Genomic DNA, 19,623 nt, shown 5'->3' on the forward strand with positions numbered 1-19,623 from the left:
TTTTTTCTGCATTAATTAAAACCCCAGCAATGAAGAGTTTAAATTAATATCTCATTTGCATTGCCTAAAATATATCTGCTGATGAGGCACTTCTCCAACCCTTTCTCTGGGTGTTCACCAGGCCCTACATAGTCATGCCGAAACCACTCAGAGATGTTGCTAGTTTCTCCTAAATAACGTTATCTCTTCTGTAATATTTGACAGCTAAATATTCTCTTGATTGCTCTGCTAATTGCAAAATGTACCAAAGCAGTCCACATACAGACATTAGTGACCTTGAGATTTTTTTAAACTGTCCATTTCTGGGACTTGGTTCTTTTTGCCCTGATAGATGTGTGCTTGGCTGGGTCAGATTCTTACCTCATCTCTGCTTTACGAGTGCTTTGCAGTATTTTTTGTGAAGACTTTTTTATAGGCTTAACCAATCCCCATTCATAGATTATCTCACCATATCTTTTATCCAGTATCTTATCAATATGGTTTATATATATATATATATGTGTGTGTAGAAACTTGTAACTTTTAGTAGGAAAAATCACACTCCTGAATCTTTAATCAATCCTGAATTGCTTAAAAGACAACATATTATTGAGTCTTTTTATAATACATTTTATAATCCTTACCATATATTATTGCTTCCATTATGCTTTGTTTCATTGGTTTACTATTTGTCTAATATTCCACTGGGTCTGGTAAGACATGTTGCTCCACAGGTGATTTTTTTTCTTTCCTCAGTATTCAGTTGAATAGGTGCAGCAATTTGCAATGGATTTGAAAGTTATATTTTGTATTTGTATTAATTGAGGAGGTGATCTGTGTATTAGTTTTGAAGATGTGCTGTACAGTTCAGGTGACCTACATTAAGGTTTCTAAAATATTTAATTGTAAAAAGTCATGTTGAAAGCATTGATTTTTTTTTTCTTTCATCTTTACAGCTAACCACAACATAGAAAGAACTCAGCTAGCTCCGTGATACTAAACGTGCTCCTCTTCTCTTCTGTTACTCTCAGGCAGTGCAATGGATTTACCAGTTCTCTTCCAGGCTTCCCACTCCCTGGATTTCTTCATTTGAAGGATGACCAGTTGGTTTCAATCTCTACCTAAACTTTTTCTTTTATCTACACAGGACATTTTTTCTTGCCTTTCTGCTGTTTAGAAGTATGTGCACTTTGGTAGCGGCCGGGTGAGAGACTCTTGCACAAGTAGAGAGCTGCAGCAAGCAGAGTGTCAGACTGGAATACTGATTTTGTTTCAGGTCCACATTTCTTGCCCTTAAGATCCAAGAGATTGCTTCTTTAGCATACATATGTAGCATACTAAAGGAGAGGGAGGAACAGCATCATTTGATTTCAGGCAGCTTTCTTCTTTCCCCCCTCCTCAGGCTTTATACCTCTAAATAAATATAACTCAACAAATTCATGGAGAGCCCTTTTTCTTTTTTTTCCTGGTGGTTTGAGGTTTTTGGTTTCACTTTGGTTTTGAGGGTTTCTTGTCTTTATGCATCTGGAGCACTTAATTCATCTTCTAAGGTATATTCTGAGTGCTGACTGCTGCCCTTTGTGCAACTTCAACCTGTCCTGTGCTTTGACCTCTCATCAATCATCTTTATGAGCCAAAATACCAACCCCAAAATGTAGTTCAATACCACAGCTAAGATCTAAATGAAATTACTCTGTTCTCAGGCTGACGCCTTTTTTAATCTTTTATGGCAAGTTTACTCCTTGATATACCACTTAAGACCATACTTTATAGTTTCCACTAAGTACTTTAATTGCAAGTGTGCAATGTGTGCAGTTGTGTAAGTCCACCTCCTTAGAGTGAAATGCAACTACTGAAATACAGATTCATTCACTAACTGCCATTATTTGAGCCAAACATCAGTCTGTATAACTGCAGTAATTTAATTAAATAATTTCTAATATGCTGACTTGGATTTACAGTTGTGTAGTTGAGATCAGTATCTCTAAAAATTATTATTTCATCATTAGAGACTCAAGAACAGAGAAATAGGTATGGCCAGGATGTTCTTGAAAATCTATTTCACTTGGGGTTTTTTTGCACAAATGTGCATTATTAATACACTGAGTATTGAAATGAACATATATCCTCATGCTTTTTTTGCTCTCACTAACTTTTCTATTAGCTATGATCATGAAGGGCGTCTGACCAATGTAACACGTCCCACTGGAGTGGTAACTAGCCTTCATCGGGAGATGGAAAAGTCTATTACCATCGACATTGAGAATTCTAATCGGGATGACGATGTCACGGTCATCACAAATCTCTCCTCTGTGGAGGCTTCCTATACAGTTGTCCAAGGTACCAAAGCACACTTCTCAGCACATCTGCTAACCACACACACGACTTGAGAAAGCAATTCACAAAATATTTGTGTCATTAGTACACTTAGGAGCAGGGGGGAAATGTCTAAGTTTTGCAAGAAAACCTCCCATAAAGCTCATTCCTAAAACGACAGGTCTTCAGGACAGGTAAGAGTCATGCCTTGTGTCAAATATATCATTATCTGCTGGTCTAAGTTAGTCATGCTGCTGCCTCTTGAATCAGTTTTGCTTTACCCACTGGCATAGTTTCTGTACTTCACTGCAAAATTGGTTCTGACTTGAGTGCCACAGAGATGCAGTCTGACTGCTGAATGTTGGCTGCTAGGGTAAAGATCCTTCTAGAGAGAGTCTCAGGCAGCCTCTTCCACCTTTAGAAAGGAAATCTTCCAAATTTGTGCACTGCCACTGAATAAAACATAGAACAATCAGGGCAATCTTGCACCATAGCTGGCACTTCCAAGAACAGTGTTACAGCCTCAGCATTGCAGGAGACATCAGCAACAAAGTGGTTAAATGTTTGTATAGAGCTTTCCAGCACTGCCCAGGAATTGTGTCTGATGAAGTGAAAACAGTTAGCAAGGACAGACTAAAAGAAATTTGGTGAGTGATAGCTTTTTTAGCTAAGATGTAACATCACTGGAATAAGAATATCATGATTGACCAATAGTCTCCTGACATAAATGTCAGTACATAAAGACTATTGTACTGTGACACATCTAGTTACAAAGGCTTTATTTCTCTTGTACCAACTTATTAATTAGGTAGATGCTGTCCTAGTAGACAAATATTGATGCTTTGGTGACAATTGCACACTGTTACTGTCCATCCTGGCAAAGAATGGACTTGGTTGTGTCAAAGAGCTAGAGAACTCCACAGCTATAAACTACTCAGGATAACTTTGGTAACTCTTCTCTGTCAGCCAAGAGGTTGAGTGGGCACAGCTGGCCAGTGCACTTCTGGTGTGGTGGCAGGAAGGCAGGCAGCTAAAGAACTGTGAGTGTCATTTTCACACCTTGAGAGTTTAAAGCCAAACAGCAATTCTGGACGAAGCCTCTGCAGGGAAGGCAGAGGGAAAGAACAAGAGGAGATGCTTACTTCTTCCCACTCCTAGAGTCCAGGAGTGTTTGGGTTTGGTTTTGGGTTCTTTCTATCCTGAAGTTTAGTGCTTTTTTGTTCACCCATCAGTTCAGTTTGTCAGGATTTTTTATTCATTTTAGAAAGAAATTATGTGGTTGAACACCTATTACTGTGCATTTTGATTCACAATTAAGGCTAAAGGGAAAACATAATGAAATAAACACAGTCTCTCTCTCTGCAGGCTCACTGTTACACTACTGTTCTTTACATGAATCAGTAACATCTGCAATTTCCACGATAGTACCACATCAGTGGTAATTGCAAGGTGACTTCATTTTAACATCAACAGGAGTGCAATAAAATCCCAATCAAATTAAGCTATATGTTTTCTTTACGACTGGAGCAGCTAAATTATTTTCTTTTCATTATTGCTGTAGATCAAGTGAGGAACAGCTACCAGCTCTGTAATAATGGTACTTTGAGAGTGATGTATGCCAATGGCATGAGCATTAGCTTTCACAGCGAACCTCATGTCCTGGCTGGGACTGTGACTCCCACCATAGGACGATGTAATATTTCTCTACCAATGGAAAATGGTTTAAACTCAATTGAATGGCGTCTGAGGAAGGAACAGATTAAAGGCAAAGTGACTGTGTTTGGAAGAAAGCTCAGGGTAAGTAGAATCTGATTTTTGTGAACAGAAAATGAATTTTCCATTTTAAAGGACATGTCTTTGCTACTGTTGGTTGTTAAAAATGTACAGCTCAGGGATTGTCTTTGGTATGGCAGTCTTTCCTTTATTTGAGAGGTCATTTAAGTGCATGGGATCATCTGCTGCAATCTGCTATAGAAGCTTCATTACTAAAAGTGTTCCAAAAGAAGCTAGTAAAAATACCCAGACTATTGCTGCAAGTCACCCTGCTTCTGAAAGTGAGGGCTAAAAAATATAACTGACCACTCACTATATGTAAATAATGCTGTGGCACACTTCCCACAGCTAGTCCTGGGGAGCAAACACAATTACAGCTTACACAGTTACATTCTGCTTCTGTAAAATCCCCCTACAGATTCATTGAGACTGGCATATCGTGTTTATTCCCTTTCCCAAATGGCACCATTGGAAAATAATTGCCATAATTACAAAGTCATAAGCATAGGATAAGAAAGACACTCAGGTCATGTAATCCATCCGCTGCCAAATTAAAGATCTGCTGCAGCCAGATTAATCCCATTCTGCTTAGCTGGCCTGGTTTTCACCCCTTAAGTATCTAAAGTTCCACTGCTACTTCACTGTGCATAGGTTTGGAAGGGCTTTGGGATACTGGGCAGAAGGCAAAGGTAACACTGAGCCAAACGTGGTTCCTGTAAAGATTCTTTCAATGTGGCTGGATATAAGATACAGTTCTTTGTATTAAAGATTGCATATTAAATGCAATATGTGTAAACAATTACATAGTAATTTACAAAAAAAAAAAAAAAAGAAAAGAATAAGACTCAGATATTAGATGTTGGTGTTTTCCCATTGCTTAACATCTAATTCACAGTGCTGAGTTAACAAGCCTTTCCTTTTTCTCACAAATGCTCAGAATGCACCTACTGCAGAGAGGGGGAAGGTTGGACAAGAAATGGAATGAGATTAGCAGCTAATCCTTAATGACTAAATTTCATGGATGTGTAATTGATTTTTGATGTGTTGACCTGCAGAATTTGATTATAAGTAGAAAATAGATCAGCACTGTGTTTTGACTGGATGTTCAAAATAAAAATAAATAGGGTCCTGAAATGAAATTGCTGTAATCCTAACTCTCAATACTGAAAATTTAATAGAGGTACTTGTGGTAATTAGCTGAAGTTAAACACGTCTTAGAGCTGAAACCTTGCCTGAGATGGGTTTTCTTGCATCATGTTTATGCAAATCAAAACACTGCTTTATCTAGCAACACCTCAACATTTAATTGTCTGGTGCTGGTTCGTGTAACAATAATCACATATCCATTTAGCTCTTTTAAATGAAAATCACTAAGAGATTATAACAGGTTGAGTGGACTGAAAATGAAATTTGAAAATGAGGGAGAAAGCAGAGAATTTATTTGCATCTCATTTAGTCTAATTCATCTTTATAAATTGTTTAGTGAATGAAACAGAGCAAGTTGAAACATTGTGGGGAGCAGGTGGCAGGCAGGGTGGGTGCAGCAGCTGGGACAGCTGGGGCATGAAGCAGTACAGACAGGGTACATTGGTGCAGAACTAACCCAGAGCATGCGCAACCATCTCCTGAATCCCCAGTTTGGAGTCAAGTGTTACTGAAAGGGATTGACAGTACATGGGTCTCACCTCTTACAAGTATTTACTGGAGCCCAGAGCCCTTTTCTTCAGGACTAAAAGTGTACTTGTAAGAAAGATGGGGACAGGCATGTGACAAGGGGTGATGGGTTTAAACTGAAAGAGGGAAGATTTAAGCTAGATAGAAGGAAGATTTCTTCGTTGTAGTTTTTACAGTGAGGATGGTAGAACAATGGCATAGGTTGCTCAAAGAGGTGGTAGATGGCCCATCCCTGGAAATGTTGCAGGTCAGGTTGTTTGGGCCTCTGAGCAGCATGCTGTAGTAGATGTCCCTTCTCACTGCAGGGTGGTCAAACTAGATGACCTTTAAATGCGCCTTCTAGCCCAATCTCTAGGTAGTGCTGCTACCCATGCCTCCCACCTCTGCTCATCTGTGATGTAGGCACATCACAGCAGTACATGTTAGCTTCTGCACACATACTTGGGCAGACTTCATTAAGCTGGGAAAGAAAGACCTTCACTTCACCTTTGTGTTATCCCACTTAATGTCTGCTACTATTTTATGCATGACACGTTCAGTGTCTTGTGGTGGTTTCAGGTGAAGTCTTGATAGGATTCTCTTCTGAAGAGTTTTTGTTACGGTGCAACATCACGTAAGCTACAAGACCTTTACTTGAGGCACAAAGGGCCACTTGTTCAGCAGCAGCCAAGGGAAAAACAGATACACGTGTAGGTAGTAGAACAAAGAAAGACCTTATTAGGTAGTCTTCAGTCATAATACTTGTAATAGCATTCTTAGTGTTCCCAGGAAGAGTGGGAGTTACTCATTCTGTTGGATTTCTATATAATTAGTGTGACACTACAATTACATTGTCTGGGTCTGCTTATTTTACAAATGAAAATGAAGTTATTGATTTATCCAAGCAGATGCTTCTTTATCTCTAGGTGATGTTTGTGTGCATGTGTAGCTCTCATCTCTGTAGACATTAGAAGAACCCTAATACTTCAGTTTTCTACAGCAAGAAGACTGATAACCTTTATAATGTTTCTGAGAAAAGGGAGGATACCTGGACTTTCCTACATGCAGATTACAGTTGCAGCTACTGTAATGGAGATTAAAATTCAGTTTGTAATCTTTCTGAAGATTTTTTTTCTATTTAGAAAATCTGTGTGCCCTTAAGAAACTGGGATCTTTCAGTTGTATAGTAACCCTTTCATGTCAGAGCTAATTGGTTTTGAGAAGTGAAAGATCTTTTCTGCTTCCTGAAGAGCTCTGTGAAGTAGAAGATTCTGATGCATTTCTGACATCAGGATTAATCCTACTGGGCCAGGTCCTAGAGTAACCAGTTGAGAAAATACTGCTGTTGAGTTTGACTTCCCTGGCTTTGTTTCCATTACAGTAGGAGACAGAATATTCTTTATTTTGTCAGTGTGTTCAAAAAAAAAAAAACAACAAACAAACTGTCTTTTCTTTGAATCACAGGAGATGTGGCTGGGTTAACCTTTGGGAAAAAACTACAGAAAATAGCTTTTTCTAATAATTGCTTACTGAGGAAAAGCAAACTGTTAAAGAGCTCAATTTTATTAATGGGAAAGAAATAGGATAATGAGAGATAATTTGAAATAATTATTTCCTTGCAAACACAAAGTCATATTAATTTTAAATTTGCTTTCTGTATAACTGAATTCCTACAGAGTTTGTTGGGATGGGAATTTGGTTTACTCCTGCCAGTGAAAATATCTCAGAATAACTTTTATGTCCTCAAAAAAGGCTCAGGGTTAATTTACATATTGTTTGATGTGCAGTTTAATTTTGGATAAGAGAAACCGTTGCTTCATCAAAGCGACTGCAAAATATAAGCCGAAGACCAAATTCCCAGAAACTGATGAATACTTTTTAAGTAGTCATTGCTCTCAAATTATTTCTAATTTAAAGACTTCTATTTTATTAATGATGCATCTACAATTAAATTACTTAAGAAGCTTTATCAGATTACAGCATTAGCCTGAATTCTGTGGCTTAGCCTCCAGTGAATATACTTACGCATCTCTCATTATAGCACTCTCACTAGAAGCCTCTCCATTTGGCATTCTTAATGCTCCTTTGCTTCTTTTATGCTCTTTTGTTTTAAAAAAAAAAAAAAAGTTAAAACCTAAAAAAAACCCAGGACTGAAACCCTTCATGCTGTGCTTGCATTTGAAAATTATAACTGCAAAACATGAGGGTAAAAAAAAAAAAAAAAAAGACAACCAACACCTAATTATTTAGCACTTCTGTTTCCTCAAAATGAAAACTCCCATCTTTCCCAGCCCGTATGATCAGGATTTTTAGTCAGAAGAGATGAAACCTATCTGAAGTCATGAGGCTGCCAAGGGAGCTATTAAATATTTGTAAAGTAAATTGAGATACCATTAAATGAACGAATTCATAAGCAGGGTGTTGCAGCTACAGAACTTAAGAGGCTAAACCTCAAGGAAGGCATAACATTTTAGTACCTTCTGTTGTTCTTGGTGTCACTGTAGGGAAGAAGGCTGAGAACTGCTGATGGCAGCAGAGGAGAAAGTCCTTCATGCCAAGTAATTCCTTTCTTTGCTAAGAATAAATTTCTCTGCTAAATGCTAACACTTTGCACTTTAAGACCTAAGTATGCACTATATCTGTCTGTTCTGATGCAAGAGAAGGCTTTCTCTGTAAGATGACAGCTCCCCGGTTGCAGGGAGATGGGATATAGCCCAGTAAAACACTCTGGCAGGTTATACATTTCATAGAATCAACCAGATTGGAAGAGACCTCCAAGATCATCCAGTCCAACCTATCCCCGAGCCCTGTCCAGTCAACTAGACCATGACACTAAGTGCCTCATCAAGTCTTTTCTTTAAGACCTCCAGGGACAGTGCCTCCACCACCTCCCTAGGCAGCCCATTCCAATGCCAATCACTCTCTCTGGGAAGAGCTTCCTCCTAACATCCAGCCTATACTTTCCCCAGCACAACTTGATACTGTGTCCCCTTGTTCCCCTTATCTGAATATATGGAGAAGCAGAAAGCAAAAGCCAGTTAGCAGGAAGACATTCTGGGGAGAAATTGAGTTCTATTATGTGCATGCTCTTTTAACACTGAAAATCCACAGTGCCCACTGCTCACTGAGTGCAGCCTTCTTTCATTCCATAGGTGCATGGAAGAAATTTACTATCTATCGATTACGACCGGAACATACGCACAGAGAAAATCTATGATGATCACCGGAAATTTACGCTGAGGATCATTTATGACCAGCTAGGACGACCTTTTCTTTGGCTACCTAGCAGTGGCCTGGCTGCTGTGAATGTGTCCTATTTCTTCAATGGGCGCCTGGCTGGGCTACAGCGCGGTGCCATGAGTGAAAGGACAGACATCGATAAGCAAGGCAGGATCATATCACGCATGTTTGCAGATGGCAAAGTCTGGAGCTACACCTATCTAGAAAAAGTAAGTGATGATGTTTCAACTTCTGACAATAGCTACAGAGGCAAAGTACTATTGGGCTCCATTTTCAGCTCTGTGACAGACAGCTAAAATGTGTCATATTCCAGCTGTTAAGAATCCCTTTGACTTTGGTCCTTATTTTTCAATTAGTCAGATGAACTTGAGTAATTTCTGATGGGAAATACTTTGTTCATGGTTTGTGTCTTTTGATATTTTCCTGAAAATGGTTATTCTGCGATGTAATGGCATAAACTAACACAATGAATTGTGCTTCATTAAGACAAAAAAAACACATGAGTAAACCTGACAAAAGGTTCAGGTAGAAACAGGCAATTCATCTCTAATTGTTATTTATTAAATGAAAATATCATAATGCATTTTCACTTAGCCTAATTAAGACACCTCAATCATAATGTTATCTTTAATAATACAGAACTGCATATTGTCTTCCCTTTTCCTTCTTTGAATCTATTGTTTAAAGCAAAACAGAGCCAGTGTTCTCTGCTTAATTGTTCACGTTTCACAGTAACAGTTGTGAATGACAACTGCTAGCAGAAATATAAATCATGTTATTTATCTAACTCTGCCTCTCACAGGAAAAAAAATCCTACTAAAGAGAGGGTAGCTAATAGGTTCTGAACCTTCACTGGCTCTGCAGTGACAGCATATTGATTTCCAAGTAGCAGACCCGAACACCTGGCAACCTGACAATATTCCTGAGCAGCCTCGTGTCCCAAACTCACGTATTTAATTCTCCTTTTGTTCAATTAAAATTAGAGCCTCTTCAGTAAACTTTTCTGTTCCTTCATGCCCTCTCAGAGATCAAGTGCTGAAAGCTAGTAACTGTGTATTAAATGTTTTCCCTGTAGTCGATGGTGCTGCTGCTTCAGAGTCAACGCCAGTACATCTTTGAGTACGATTCTTCAGACCGGCTTCATGCCGTCACCATGCCCAGCGTCGCTCGGCACAGCATGTCAACTCACACCTCTGTGGGCTACATCAGGAACATTTATAACCCTCCTGAAAGCAATGCTTCCGTGATTTTTGATTACAGTGATGATGGGAGGATTCTGAAAACGTCCTTTTTAGGTACTGGCCGACAAGTCTTCTACAAGTATGGAAAGCTATCTAAATTATCTGAAATTGTTTATGACAGCACTGCTGTTACTTTCGGATATGATGAAACTACTGGTGTCCTAAAAATGGTGAACTTGCAAAGCGGAGGCTTCTCTTGTACAATTCGCTATCGTAAAATTGGTCCTCTTGTGGACAAACAAATCTACAGGTTCTCTGAAGAAGGTATGGTCAATGCAAGGTTTGACTATACCTATCATGATAACAGCTTTCGAATCGCAAGCATCAAACCCATAATAAGCGAGACACCTCTGCCAGTTGACCTTTACCGTTATGATGAGATTTCTGGCAAAGTAGAGCATTTTGGCAAATTTGGAGTGATTTATTATGATATAAATCAAATCATTACTACAGCAGTTATGACACTGAGCAAGCACTTTGATACCCATGGGCGCATTAAGGAGGTTCAGTATGAGATGTTTAGATCCCTGATGTATTGGATGACCGTACAATATGACAGCATGGGAAGGGTCACTAAAAGAGAACTGAAACTTGGTCCATATGCCAACACAACCAAGTACACCTATGACTACGATGGCGATGGGCAACTGCAAAGCGTAGCAGTAAACGATAGGCCAACCTGGCGTTACAGCTACGATCTCAATGGAAACCTTCATCTCCTGAATCCTGGAAACAGTGTCCGGCTGATGCCTCTGCGCTATGACCTGAGAGACAGGATAACACGCCTAGGGGACATACCCTACAAAATTGATGATGATGGATTTCTGTGTCAGCGAGGCTTGGATGTATTTGAGTACAACTCCAAAGGACTCTTAACAAGAGCTTACAACAAAGCAAATGGGTGGAGTGTTCAGTACCGTTATGATGGACTTGGACGAAGAGCTTCCTATAAGACTAACCTGGGGCATCATTTACAATACTTTTATGCTGATCTTCACAATCCAACAAGGGTAACTCATGTCTACAATCATTCCAATTCAGAAATTACCTCTTTGTACTACGATCTGCAAGGCCACCTCTTTGCAATGGAGAGTAGCAGCGGGGAAGAATATTATGTGGCCTCTGATAACACTGGCACTCCGTTAGCCGTCTTCAGCATCAATGGTCTCATGATCAAACAGCTTCAGTACACAGCATATGGGGAGATTTATTATGACTCTAACCCTGACTTCCAGCTAGTTATTGGTTTCCATGGAGGGCTGTATGATCCTTTAACCAAACTTGTCCATTTCACCCAAAGGGACTATGATGTCCTAGCTGGACGCTGGACATCTCCTGATTACACCATGTGGAAGAACATTGGTAAAGAACCCGCTCCTTTCAATCTCTACATGTTCAAGAGTAACAACCCTCTCAGCAATGAACTGGATCTAAAGAATTATGTAACAGGTGAGACTTCATTACATTTTTTACAAGCAGCACTACAGTTTTGGAAGCTGATTTGGGAGAGAAATCAGACTTCCTTCCTTATGCACCCATCTGCTGAGCCTCCATAAAGTTTGGGCCCTTTTCATTTTTGAGCTGCCTAGCCCTGCTTCTGTGATAATGCTTCTCCCTGAATGAAGGGCACCAAATGAGAGAAGATGCAATAAATTATGGAGGAGAGGAAAAAAAAAAAGTTAAAATTGCCCAAGTATTTAGTTTCAGCAGTGTCATAGTGCTGCTGTGCCTATTGAAATAGTGCAGTACAAAGATCTGTTCATTCTAACGCCATATAAAGAAAAGTGAAGTCGTCTACAAGAATCACTGGCATGTTAGTTACAAAATCAGGAACCAGAACTGATCAGCATCTTCCCTTCGGGGCTACTTTCCAAATTAACTGCTGACTGAACCCACAGGCACACTATGAATTAGCACAAAGAATGGATCTAATTAAACCTCTTTTTCCCATTTAACTTTTAATATGCAAACAATATTTAGTCTTTAAAATAAAAATCTTGATGCTTTTTAAAATTAATTCCTTCTTAAAAGACTATGGAATATTAGAGCTGAGAAAGGAAAATAATGAAGAGGTTTTGATCACATAGGTTGGAATTGGTTAAAGTTTGTAACCTCTTCATAATTAGTTATAATTTTTCACTTAGTAAGATCACACAGCGCTTCAACTAGCTGCTGGCACTTTCTAAAAAGAAAGGTAATTAATGTCTTCAGGAAAAGCTTTTTTCAGAATCGAATATGCAGTATACAATCATTAGAGCAGGGATATAATTTTTTTAAAGGAGCTATCTTGATTTTAGCATTCCTTTGGATTTCAAGAAAATTGTGTGTGTTTCTTCCAAAGAAAATCACATCCAGCTTTACTGGAACATAGGAACCTCATTTTATGTGGAATACACCACAGCTTTTACTCTAGCCACTTTGCACTTGGAAGATAGTAACATTTGTATATGTTAATGTGAAAATACTGAAATTACCTTGGGATAAAAGTTTGTTGCCCTAAATTAAAGAAATCCTATTTTTATCTACTATTGTTTAATTTAGATTTTCAGTGTCATCTTATGATATTTTGCTATGTTCTGAAATTGTGTTCATTTAATTTATCCATCCATTGCATGAAATCTGGAGAGAGAGATTGTGCTTTAGTGTAACACACACCTCCTAGTCTGTAAAAATACTTAACTGGTGATGGAAATATTTGTTGGTGTATGCACTAGACAGGTTAGCTTGCAAAAGAAGTGATTAAGGTGGCTCCGTACTTGCCGCAGTTTAAAACAAACCCAAACAGGAAACCAAAAAAAAACCATTTCCCCAGCCCAGTCCATTCTTTGTTAACCCCTGTGTTTGGCTGAAAGAGAATTTCTCCAGCAAGTGCAGTGCTGCAAAGCCAAATAGTAACTTCTTTGTATATAGGTCTTCCTTTTTTTTTTTGTTTTTGATTGGTTGGTTGGTTTGGTTTTGTTTAGTTGGCTGGTTTGGGATTGTTCAGTGGTTTTTTTGTGGAATTAGTGCAGCTGAAGTGAGTTGTTCAGGAGATTCCTTATACCATGAAGTAAATTGAAGCCTTAAAAAGGAGCAGTAACCCTGTGATGCTCAAAGCTAGAGTGAAAATACGCTAGGCACTGTGTGGTGGCAGATACATACACACACCTTGATAGAAGCAGAGCATTTTAGTACTTATTTAGTGTCAGTATGGCTAAAAAAAGAAGACTTCTGCTGCCAAATGTTTACATTCAAAATGTATTACAGTTTTTATCATGTAACATTACCTATGATAAAAAAATTGGGCAAAGAGGCTTTGCAAGAGCAAGGAGATGTTGTGCTGTGGCTGAGCATGCCCCAGAGGCCTGTATACACAGGCACCCACCTGCTGCAGACATCATGCTTAGAGTGGTCTACATTCAGCCAGTGCCCTTTGCATCAAGAGTGCCTTGCCACAGTCATGCCACTTCAAACATGGAGATCAGCCTCATATGGAGGAGTGGCAGTAGCAGCATCAGAAGCCATTGTAGGCCAGTGAGGAGAGTAGGCCTCAGGAGAGAGATTTTTAAACAAAAATGACCAAGAACATAGTTCCAAATCAAATGAGAAGTGCCTATGCTCCCACATAGCTTCTTAGCTCCATGACAGCCTGAGAAGAGAAGCAGCAGGAAACAGAAATGTAAAGCAGAATCATGGGGATTTTTGTGGTTAAAAACGTTTTGATAACTAAAATACATAATTAGCTCTTAATACCTGCTGACTGAGAATTACTGTAATTAATTTAGTTACTTGTCTTCATATATAGATGAAAAAGCTGAAGTTTCACTGGTTGAACCCAGAGCTGGCACTTCCTGAGGCTCACCCCAGAGCTGAGCTGTAACCCTCTCATGCAGCTTCAGAAAAGTACTGTACTGGGCCTGGGGGGTTGGGGAGGATGTTCATAGTTCCTAAATGTAGATATCTGAATTACAAGTCTAGCTTATCACTGCATTTAACAGAGCCTCCTGAGACCTGATGACAGTTAATAGCAGTAGGACATAGAAAAGAGGAGCCATGTATGCCCCAGAGGACTTTGCAGATATTTTTAGGAGTGCTAACCTACTAAACCAGTATTTTACAGTGCAGTTCACAGGCTACAGCGGTCAGTAAAATGCTTGGATTATCCTTGTGGTGTAATGGAAAAACAATGACAGAGGCAGTATATCTGAGATGAACTATTTAGGGTAAATTTAAAGCACTATTTTCTGCACCCACACATGGTGAGTTGCTACATTTCTGCCAAGTGCCACACTGCCATAGAAACTGAGTTCCGTTGCTACTTGAAATTAAGGAGGTCAAAGATGGAGTTCCTAAATTATTTTGTTTCTTGTCTTTATTACACATACTCATTTCTCACTTGTCTACTTACAGATGTCAAAAGCTGGTTGGTGATGTTTGGATTTCAGCTTAGCAACATTATTCCTGGTTTCCCTAGAGCAAAAATGTACTTTGTGTCACCACCGTACGAGTTATCCGAGAGTCAAGCATGTGAAAATGGACAGGTAGGCAGAACTAAGAAATTCTTCTTCTCGACAGATTTGCCTCTCTCTATGAATAGAGCTGCTGGCTTTTCTGTAGTCCTAACAGAAGGCCAAGTATTTATTTCAGTGTAAAATGAAGTGAGTATAGCTAGATTTTATACTAATGAACATATGTCTTTCTTGCCAGCCTTCGTTGTTATCATAATTACAGTGTCATTAGTTTGTCTTGTATTGAGTTCTTCCTTGATTAACAAGTTGTAACTCGATTAACTTGATTAGCAATGACAAAGGGAGACTTTGTCAGGGTAATTTATCATCTGTTGTACCTTGGGTAAAACCATCCTAATAACATATGTGTCACAATAAACTTAGGTCTGTACTTGCAGTACTGCTAGGAAATGCTTCTCTCACCCTCTAACAGGATTTCTCATCATTTTTTGTCTGAGGCTTTTGAGAGATAGTGTTGGTCTCTGAAATGAGTACTTGCAGATCTATATCCTCTTTGGTGTTTTCTTGTTTTGCTCTTCCCAGCTAATTACAGGAGTTCAGCAGACGACAGAAAGACACAACCAAGCTTTCATGGCTCTGGAAGGACAGGTGATATCTAAAAGATTACATGCCAGTATTAGAGAAAAAGCAGGTCACTGGTTTGCAACAACCACTCCTATCATTGGGAAAGGAATCATGTTTGCTGTGAAGGAAGGCCGTGTAACCACTGGCATTTCCAGCATAGCCACAGACGATAGCAGAAAGATTGCCTCTGTCCTTAACAGTGCTCACTACCTGGAAAAAATGCACTACAGCATCGAGGGGAAGGATACCCACTACTTTGTCAAGATAGGCTCGGCTGACAGTGACCTTGTCACCCTCGCCATGACCAGTGGGCGGAAGGTCCTGGACAGCGGAGTCAACGTCACCGTCTCACAACCCACTCTCCTGGTCAATGGGAGGACTCGAAGGTTTACGAATATTGAGTTTCAGTATTCCACCCTGCTGATCAACATCCGCTACGGACTGACCCCCGACACGCTGGACGAGGAGAAAGCGAGAGTGTTAGACCAGGCTCGGCAGCGAGCCCTGGGATCAGCCTGGGCCAAAGAGCAGCAGAAAGCACGGGATGGCCGAGAAGGCAGCCGCGTATGGACAGACGGAGAGAAGCAGCAGCTTCTGAACACAGGAAGGGTTCAAGGTTATGAGGGATATTATGTCCTGCCTGTGGAGCAGTACCCAGAGCTAGCAGACAGTAGCAGCAACATCCAGTTTTTAAGACAGAATGAAATGGGAAAGAGGTAACAAATTAACCTGCTGTCATCCTTTGCTGGATGAATCAGTAGTCATAACTGTTATCTCCTCTCCTAAGGAGATGAAGACCTAAATGGGGGCACTAGGCTGAGCTACTCTGGGATAGTAAGTGGCAAAAAAGCTCATATTTTTTGAGTTAAATGCTACTATTCAAGTGATTAAAAACCACATCCTGAAGTGGACTAAAGCCAGACTGAAAACTCTAACCATACAAATTAAAAAGTACCCCTGAAATATTACCCACTTGTTCTGGGTCTAAAGAAAAACAAAAAGGCGGCCTCGTATTGTATTACCTCACTCCATTCACACGTGAGCAAACTAAGAAATCCAAGTGGGCCACTTTCACTAACCAGCTGATGAAACACAGATGATTCAGACTGCTTGTTTGATAAATATCCAAGAGGTTTTCATTTAAAGCAAAATACAGGTGCATTTAAAACATGACTTTGGGGTGATTTGTGTGCAGCAACTGGAGGACAATGAGAATGCAAGTGAGAGCGCACTGGAAATAGTAAAGAAAAAATATATTTAAAAGTAACAAAACCACACTTGCACTCTGACCCTCCACTTGTCTGGCCTGAGGCTTAACTTATTCAAAGAGGGCAGAGTGTAAAGTTACATTCAAAATGGTGGCTATAAATCACTACAAATAAATCTCATACTCTGTTTGTCTTTGAAGATTTCCATTGTGGACAGTATAACACAGTTACAGGGTGTAGTCTGTTTAGATTCAGTAGTTTGTTGGTATCAGTTCCAGTAGAGCTGTGGGCATTGTGTTACACTATTGCAAATGGGCACCACGTCAGATCACCCTGTACATACATCAGCCAGAAGGCACAATCACTGTTTCAGATTTTAAAATTATTAGTGTGTTTGTTTGGTCAAGAAACTGAGACAATCACATTACAGTCACCACAAAAAGAGAAAAAAAAAAAGAAAAAAAAGAAAAAAAAAGTCTAATAAGAACTTTGGTACAAGAACTTTTTTGTAATATACATGTATGAATTGTTCATTGAGTTTTTATATTAATTTTAATTTGCTGCTAAGCAAAGACTAGAGACAGGCAAAGATAATTTATGGCAAAGTGTTTAAATTGTTTATACATAAATAAAGTCTCTAAAACTCCTGTGAATGACCTGTCTTCCACTGTGAAATCTTTTCAATGTGAAAAGCTGCTAGTGTCTCACTGTCACCTGATGCACATAGCATCTTATATGGCATTCATTGCCGCAGTACCATGGATAATGCAGAAGGCTGGTCTTTTGATCTCTAGGTAAGCAAAGTCCTACATATACATCACGCAAAACTGTTTAGAACACAGCAGAAAGCTGGTAAATGCTTTAGAAATTCCCTCTCTGCACCTCATATGAGTAGCAACCCTGAAACTGACAGGTTTTAGTCTTGGAATTAGTTTAATTGCACTAAAGTAACATTCTAACAGTTGGGAAATGCAGTAATATGATATTAACTGGCACATGGAAGTTTGTGCTGTGAGCCAGAAAGTCTCCATGAGATCTGTCTTCTTTGGGAGATTGCTTATTTCTACCACATTTAAAATTTGGAGGTAAGATCAAAGAGCATCTCTTAAGCAAACACTCACTCTTGATGATGTTAAAAGGGAACTATCCATCAACCAGAGCCCTGCTGCTTTTATCTCATTTAAGTATGTAGCTAGGGAGCTCCACTTAATTTTGAGAACAGTTTTGCTTTTGGGCTTACAAATGAGGTTTTTAATGATTCATGGTATCGGCAAAGATGCTTGGGTTGATTATGGGCATCAATTCACTCTGAGGCATTTTTAAAGCAAAACAGTTTGGTGCTTCTGTTGTGTAACACCTCTAGCACTCAGAAAGTGTACTGAATTTTGCTGTGCAAATGGGAGCCATCCTGTTCTGACCAGAGTGTTAGAGCTGTGTTTGCTATATGCAGCACACACACTGGAACCCCGAGCCCTGCTCCTCATCCTGGGTATGTTTTCAGACGAAGTCCTGTATGGCCATCACTGCAGATGTTTTTTCTGTGCTGATGGATCTGTTACCAGACTGTTCTTTACAAGTGAAACCTTTTTATAAAGTATTGTTACTTTTTTTTTTTTTAATAGAAGCATAAAACATTAAATCACAAGGCAGAGACATTTTTCATTAGCACAGCTTCTCTGGATTACCATTGCCCTGTCCTGGAAAGCTTCTTAGGTCTTTTTTTGAATGGATTTTTTTTTCTTGCAATTGAAAAGTGTTGAAATGAGAATCTGTTGCACAGTCCCTGATGTCCTTTATTCTGTTACCATTCTCCTAAATCTGAAACTCTCCAGAATAAGAGATTCTGCTACTTCAAAAGGAAGCTTAAATGAAATTTTTAATATAAATCAGTATGTGAGGAGGTTTTGCAGGGGATGCACTCCCTACCTAGCTTCTTCCCAGATAACATATGTATCCTCAGGATGTTCTTAAATGCACCTTTTGAAAGTGCTCCAGCTCTAACCACTCAGCAGACCATTTATCCAAGGCCAGCTATGGTTTCCAGAGTCAGTGTGTGACTCTGTCCTGTGGAAAGCTCCACCTGCAATACTTTTGTGGTGTTTCCATAGATATTCCTTGCTGCATCCAGCAGTTGTATCTACACGGACATGCTCATAGCCCTGTCCTTTTGGCACAGAAACGCTATCATATCCAGTTACCTAAAAATCCCTTGTGTGCTGCATTCAAGAGATTGAAGACTTACTGTGTTCTGTAATGGTAACAAAAGGCTAGATGCTCTTATGCCTAGAAAAAAACAGCATAGCCTCTAAAGAGCTTTTCACTTAGCAAATGGTGGCTATAACTGGACTGACATAGCCATGGCCAACCACTTACTGCCTCCTCTCTTATAGTCCCATCTGAGTTGCCCCTGTTTCTTGAGGTATCTTTTTCTCCTTTTTCCTTTCTACAGCACTCCCCTTCTTGCACAAACTGCTATCTCCTGTTCCTCTTAAAGCCTTTGCTTTTCCTGTCTCCTCTTTGCTACACTTTTCCACATGGAATAGGTGATTAACCTAAAGGCATGTCAAGGAGGCAAGAACTGGGATCCTTCTTAAGTGGTGGCTTTAATAGTAGTGTGGCTGTGTCCCCCACAGCACTGTGACCAGGATGGGCTGAGGGCACCCATGTAAGGACCTGGCCTGAGAAGCACTTATCATGGGAAGGTGCAACGCATGCACCAAGGCCAGCCCAAGAGCTCCAAATATAAGTTTGCAGAGAGAATTTGGAGCCTTACAGTTACTTTCAGCCCATGGAAAAGAATGAAGGTGTGCTGGCTCTAGCAGGTGGCTCCACTGAGCAGAAGTTGTCACAAGAGACTCCTGGTGCTGGTAGGTACCGGTATGACATACAACAATATATGCTGATAGTGCTTGTTTAGGTTCCATAATATCCAAATAATTCTCTCTCCCTTGCCATGTATGTCTGTCATCTCCCTAACAAATGTATGTTTATGCAAAGCTTTAACAGGACCAAAACCTCTAGAGACAAATACTGTCACACAAACTCTCCTGTGTTGATAAAGCCTTTTCTGGATCTGTCTAACACAATGCAATAGTGCTGGGCAATTGCAGTCATAGATCATGTGTGTCTACAGCAGTAGCT

The 19,623-nt window shown here is 39.7% G+C and overlaps 1 protein-coding gene across 50 annotated transcripts in view; it reads left to right on the forward strand.

Annotated features, from left to right (window-relative positions):
• The window catches only part of TENM2 (teneurin transmembrane protein 2), a 1,869,083-nt gene extending 1,851,948 nt beyond the window's left edge, over positions 1 to 17,135 (forward strand). For all 50 annotated transcript variants that reach the window (XM_064161561.1, XM_064161557.1, XM_064161558.1 and 47 more), the window contains 6 exons: positions 2,144 to 2,319; positions 3,857 to 4,092; positions 8,874 to 9,170; positions 10,037 to 11,651; positions 14,592 to 14,722; positions 15,233 to 17,135. In XM_064161561.1, coding sequence (XP_064017631.1) covers positions 2,144 to 2,319; positions 3,857 to 4,092; positions 8,874 to 9,170; positions 10,037 to 11,651; positions 14,592 to 14,722; positions 15,233 to 15,994 — 3,217 coding nt within the window. In that variant the 3' untranslated portion in view covers positions 15,995 to 17,135. The remainder of the gene's footprint in view (positions 1 to 2,143; positions 2,320 to 3,856; positions 4,093 to 8,873; positions 9,171 to 10,036; positions 11,652 to 14,591; positions 14,723 to 15,232) is intronic.
• The last annotated feature ends 2,488 nt before the right edge of the window (positions 17,136 to 19,623 follow it).

The sequence above is a fragment of the Pogoniulus pusillus genome, chromosome 22, assembly GCF_015220805.1.
Source record: "Pogoniulus pusillus isolate bPogPus1 chromosome 22, bPogPus1.pri, whole genome shotgun sequence".
NCBI lineage: Eukaryota > Metazoa > Chordata > Aves > Piciformes > Lybiidae > Pogoniulus > Pogoniulus pusillus.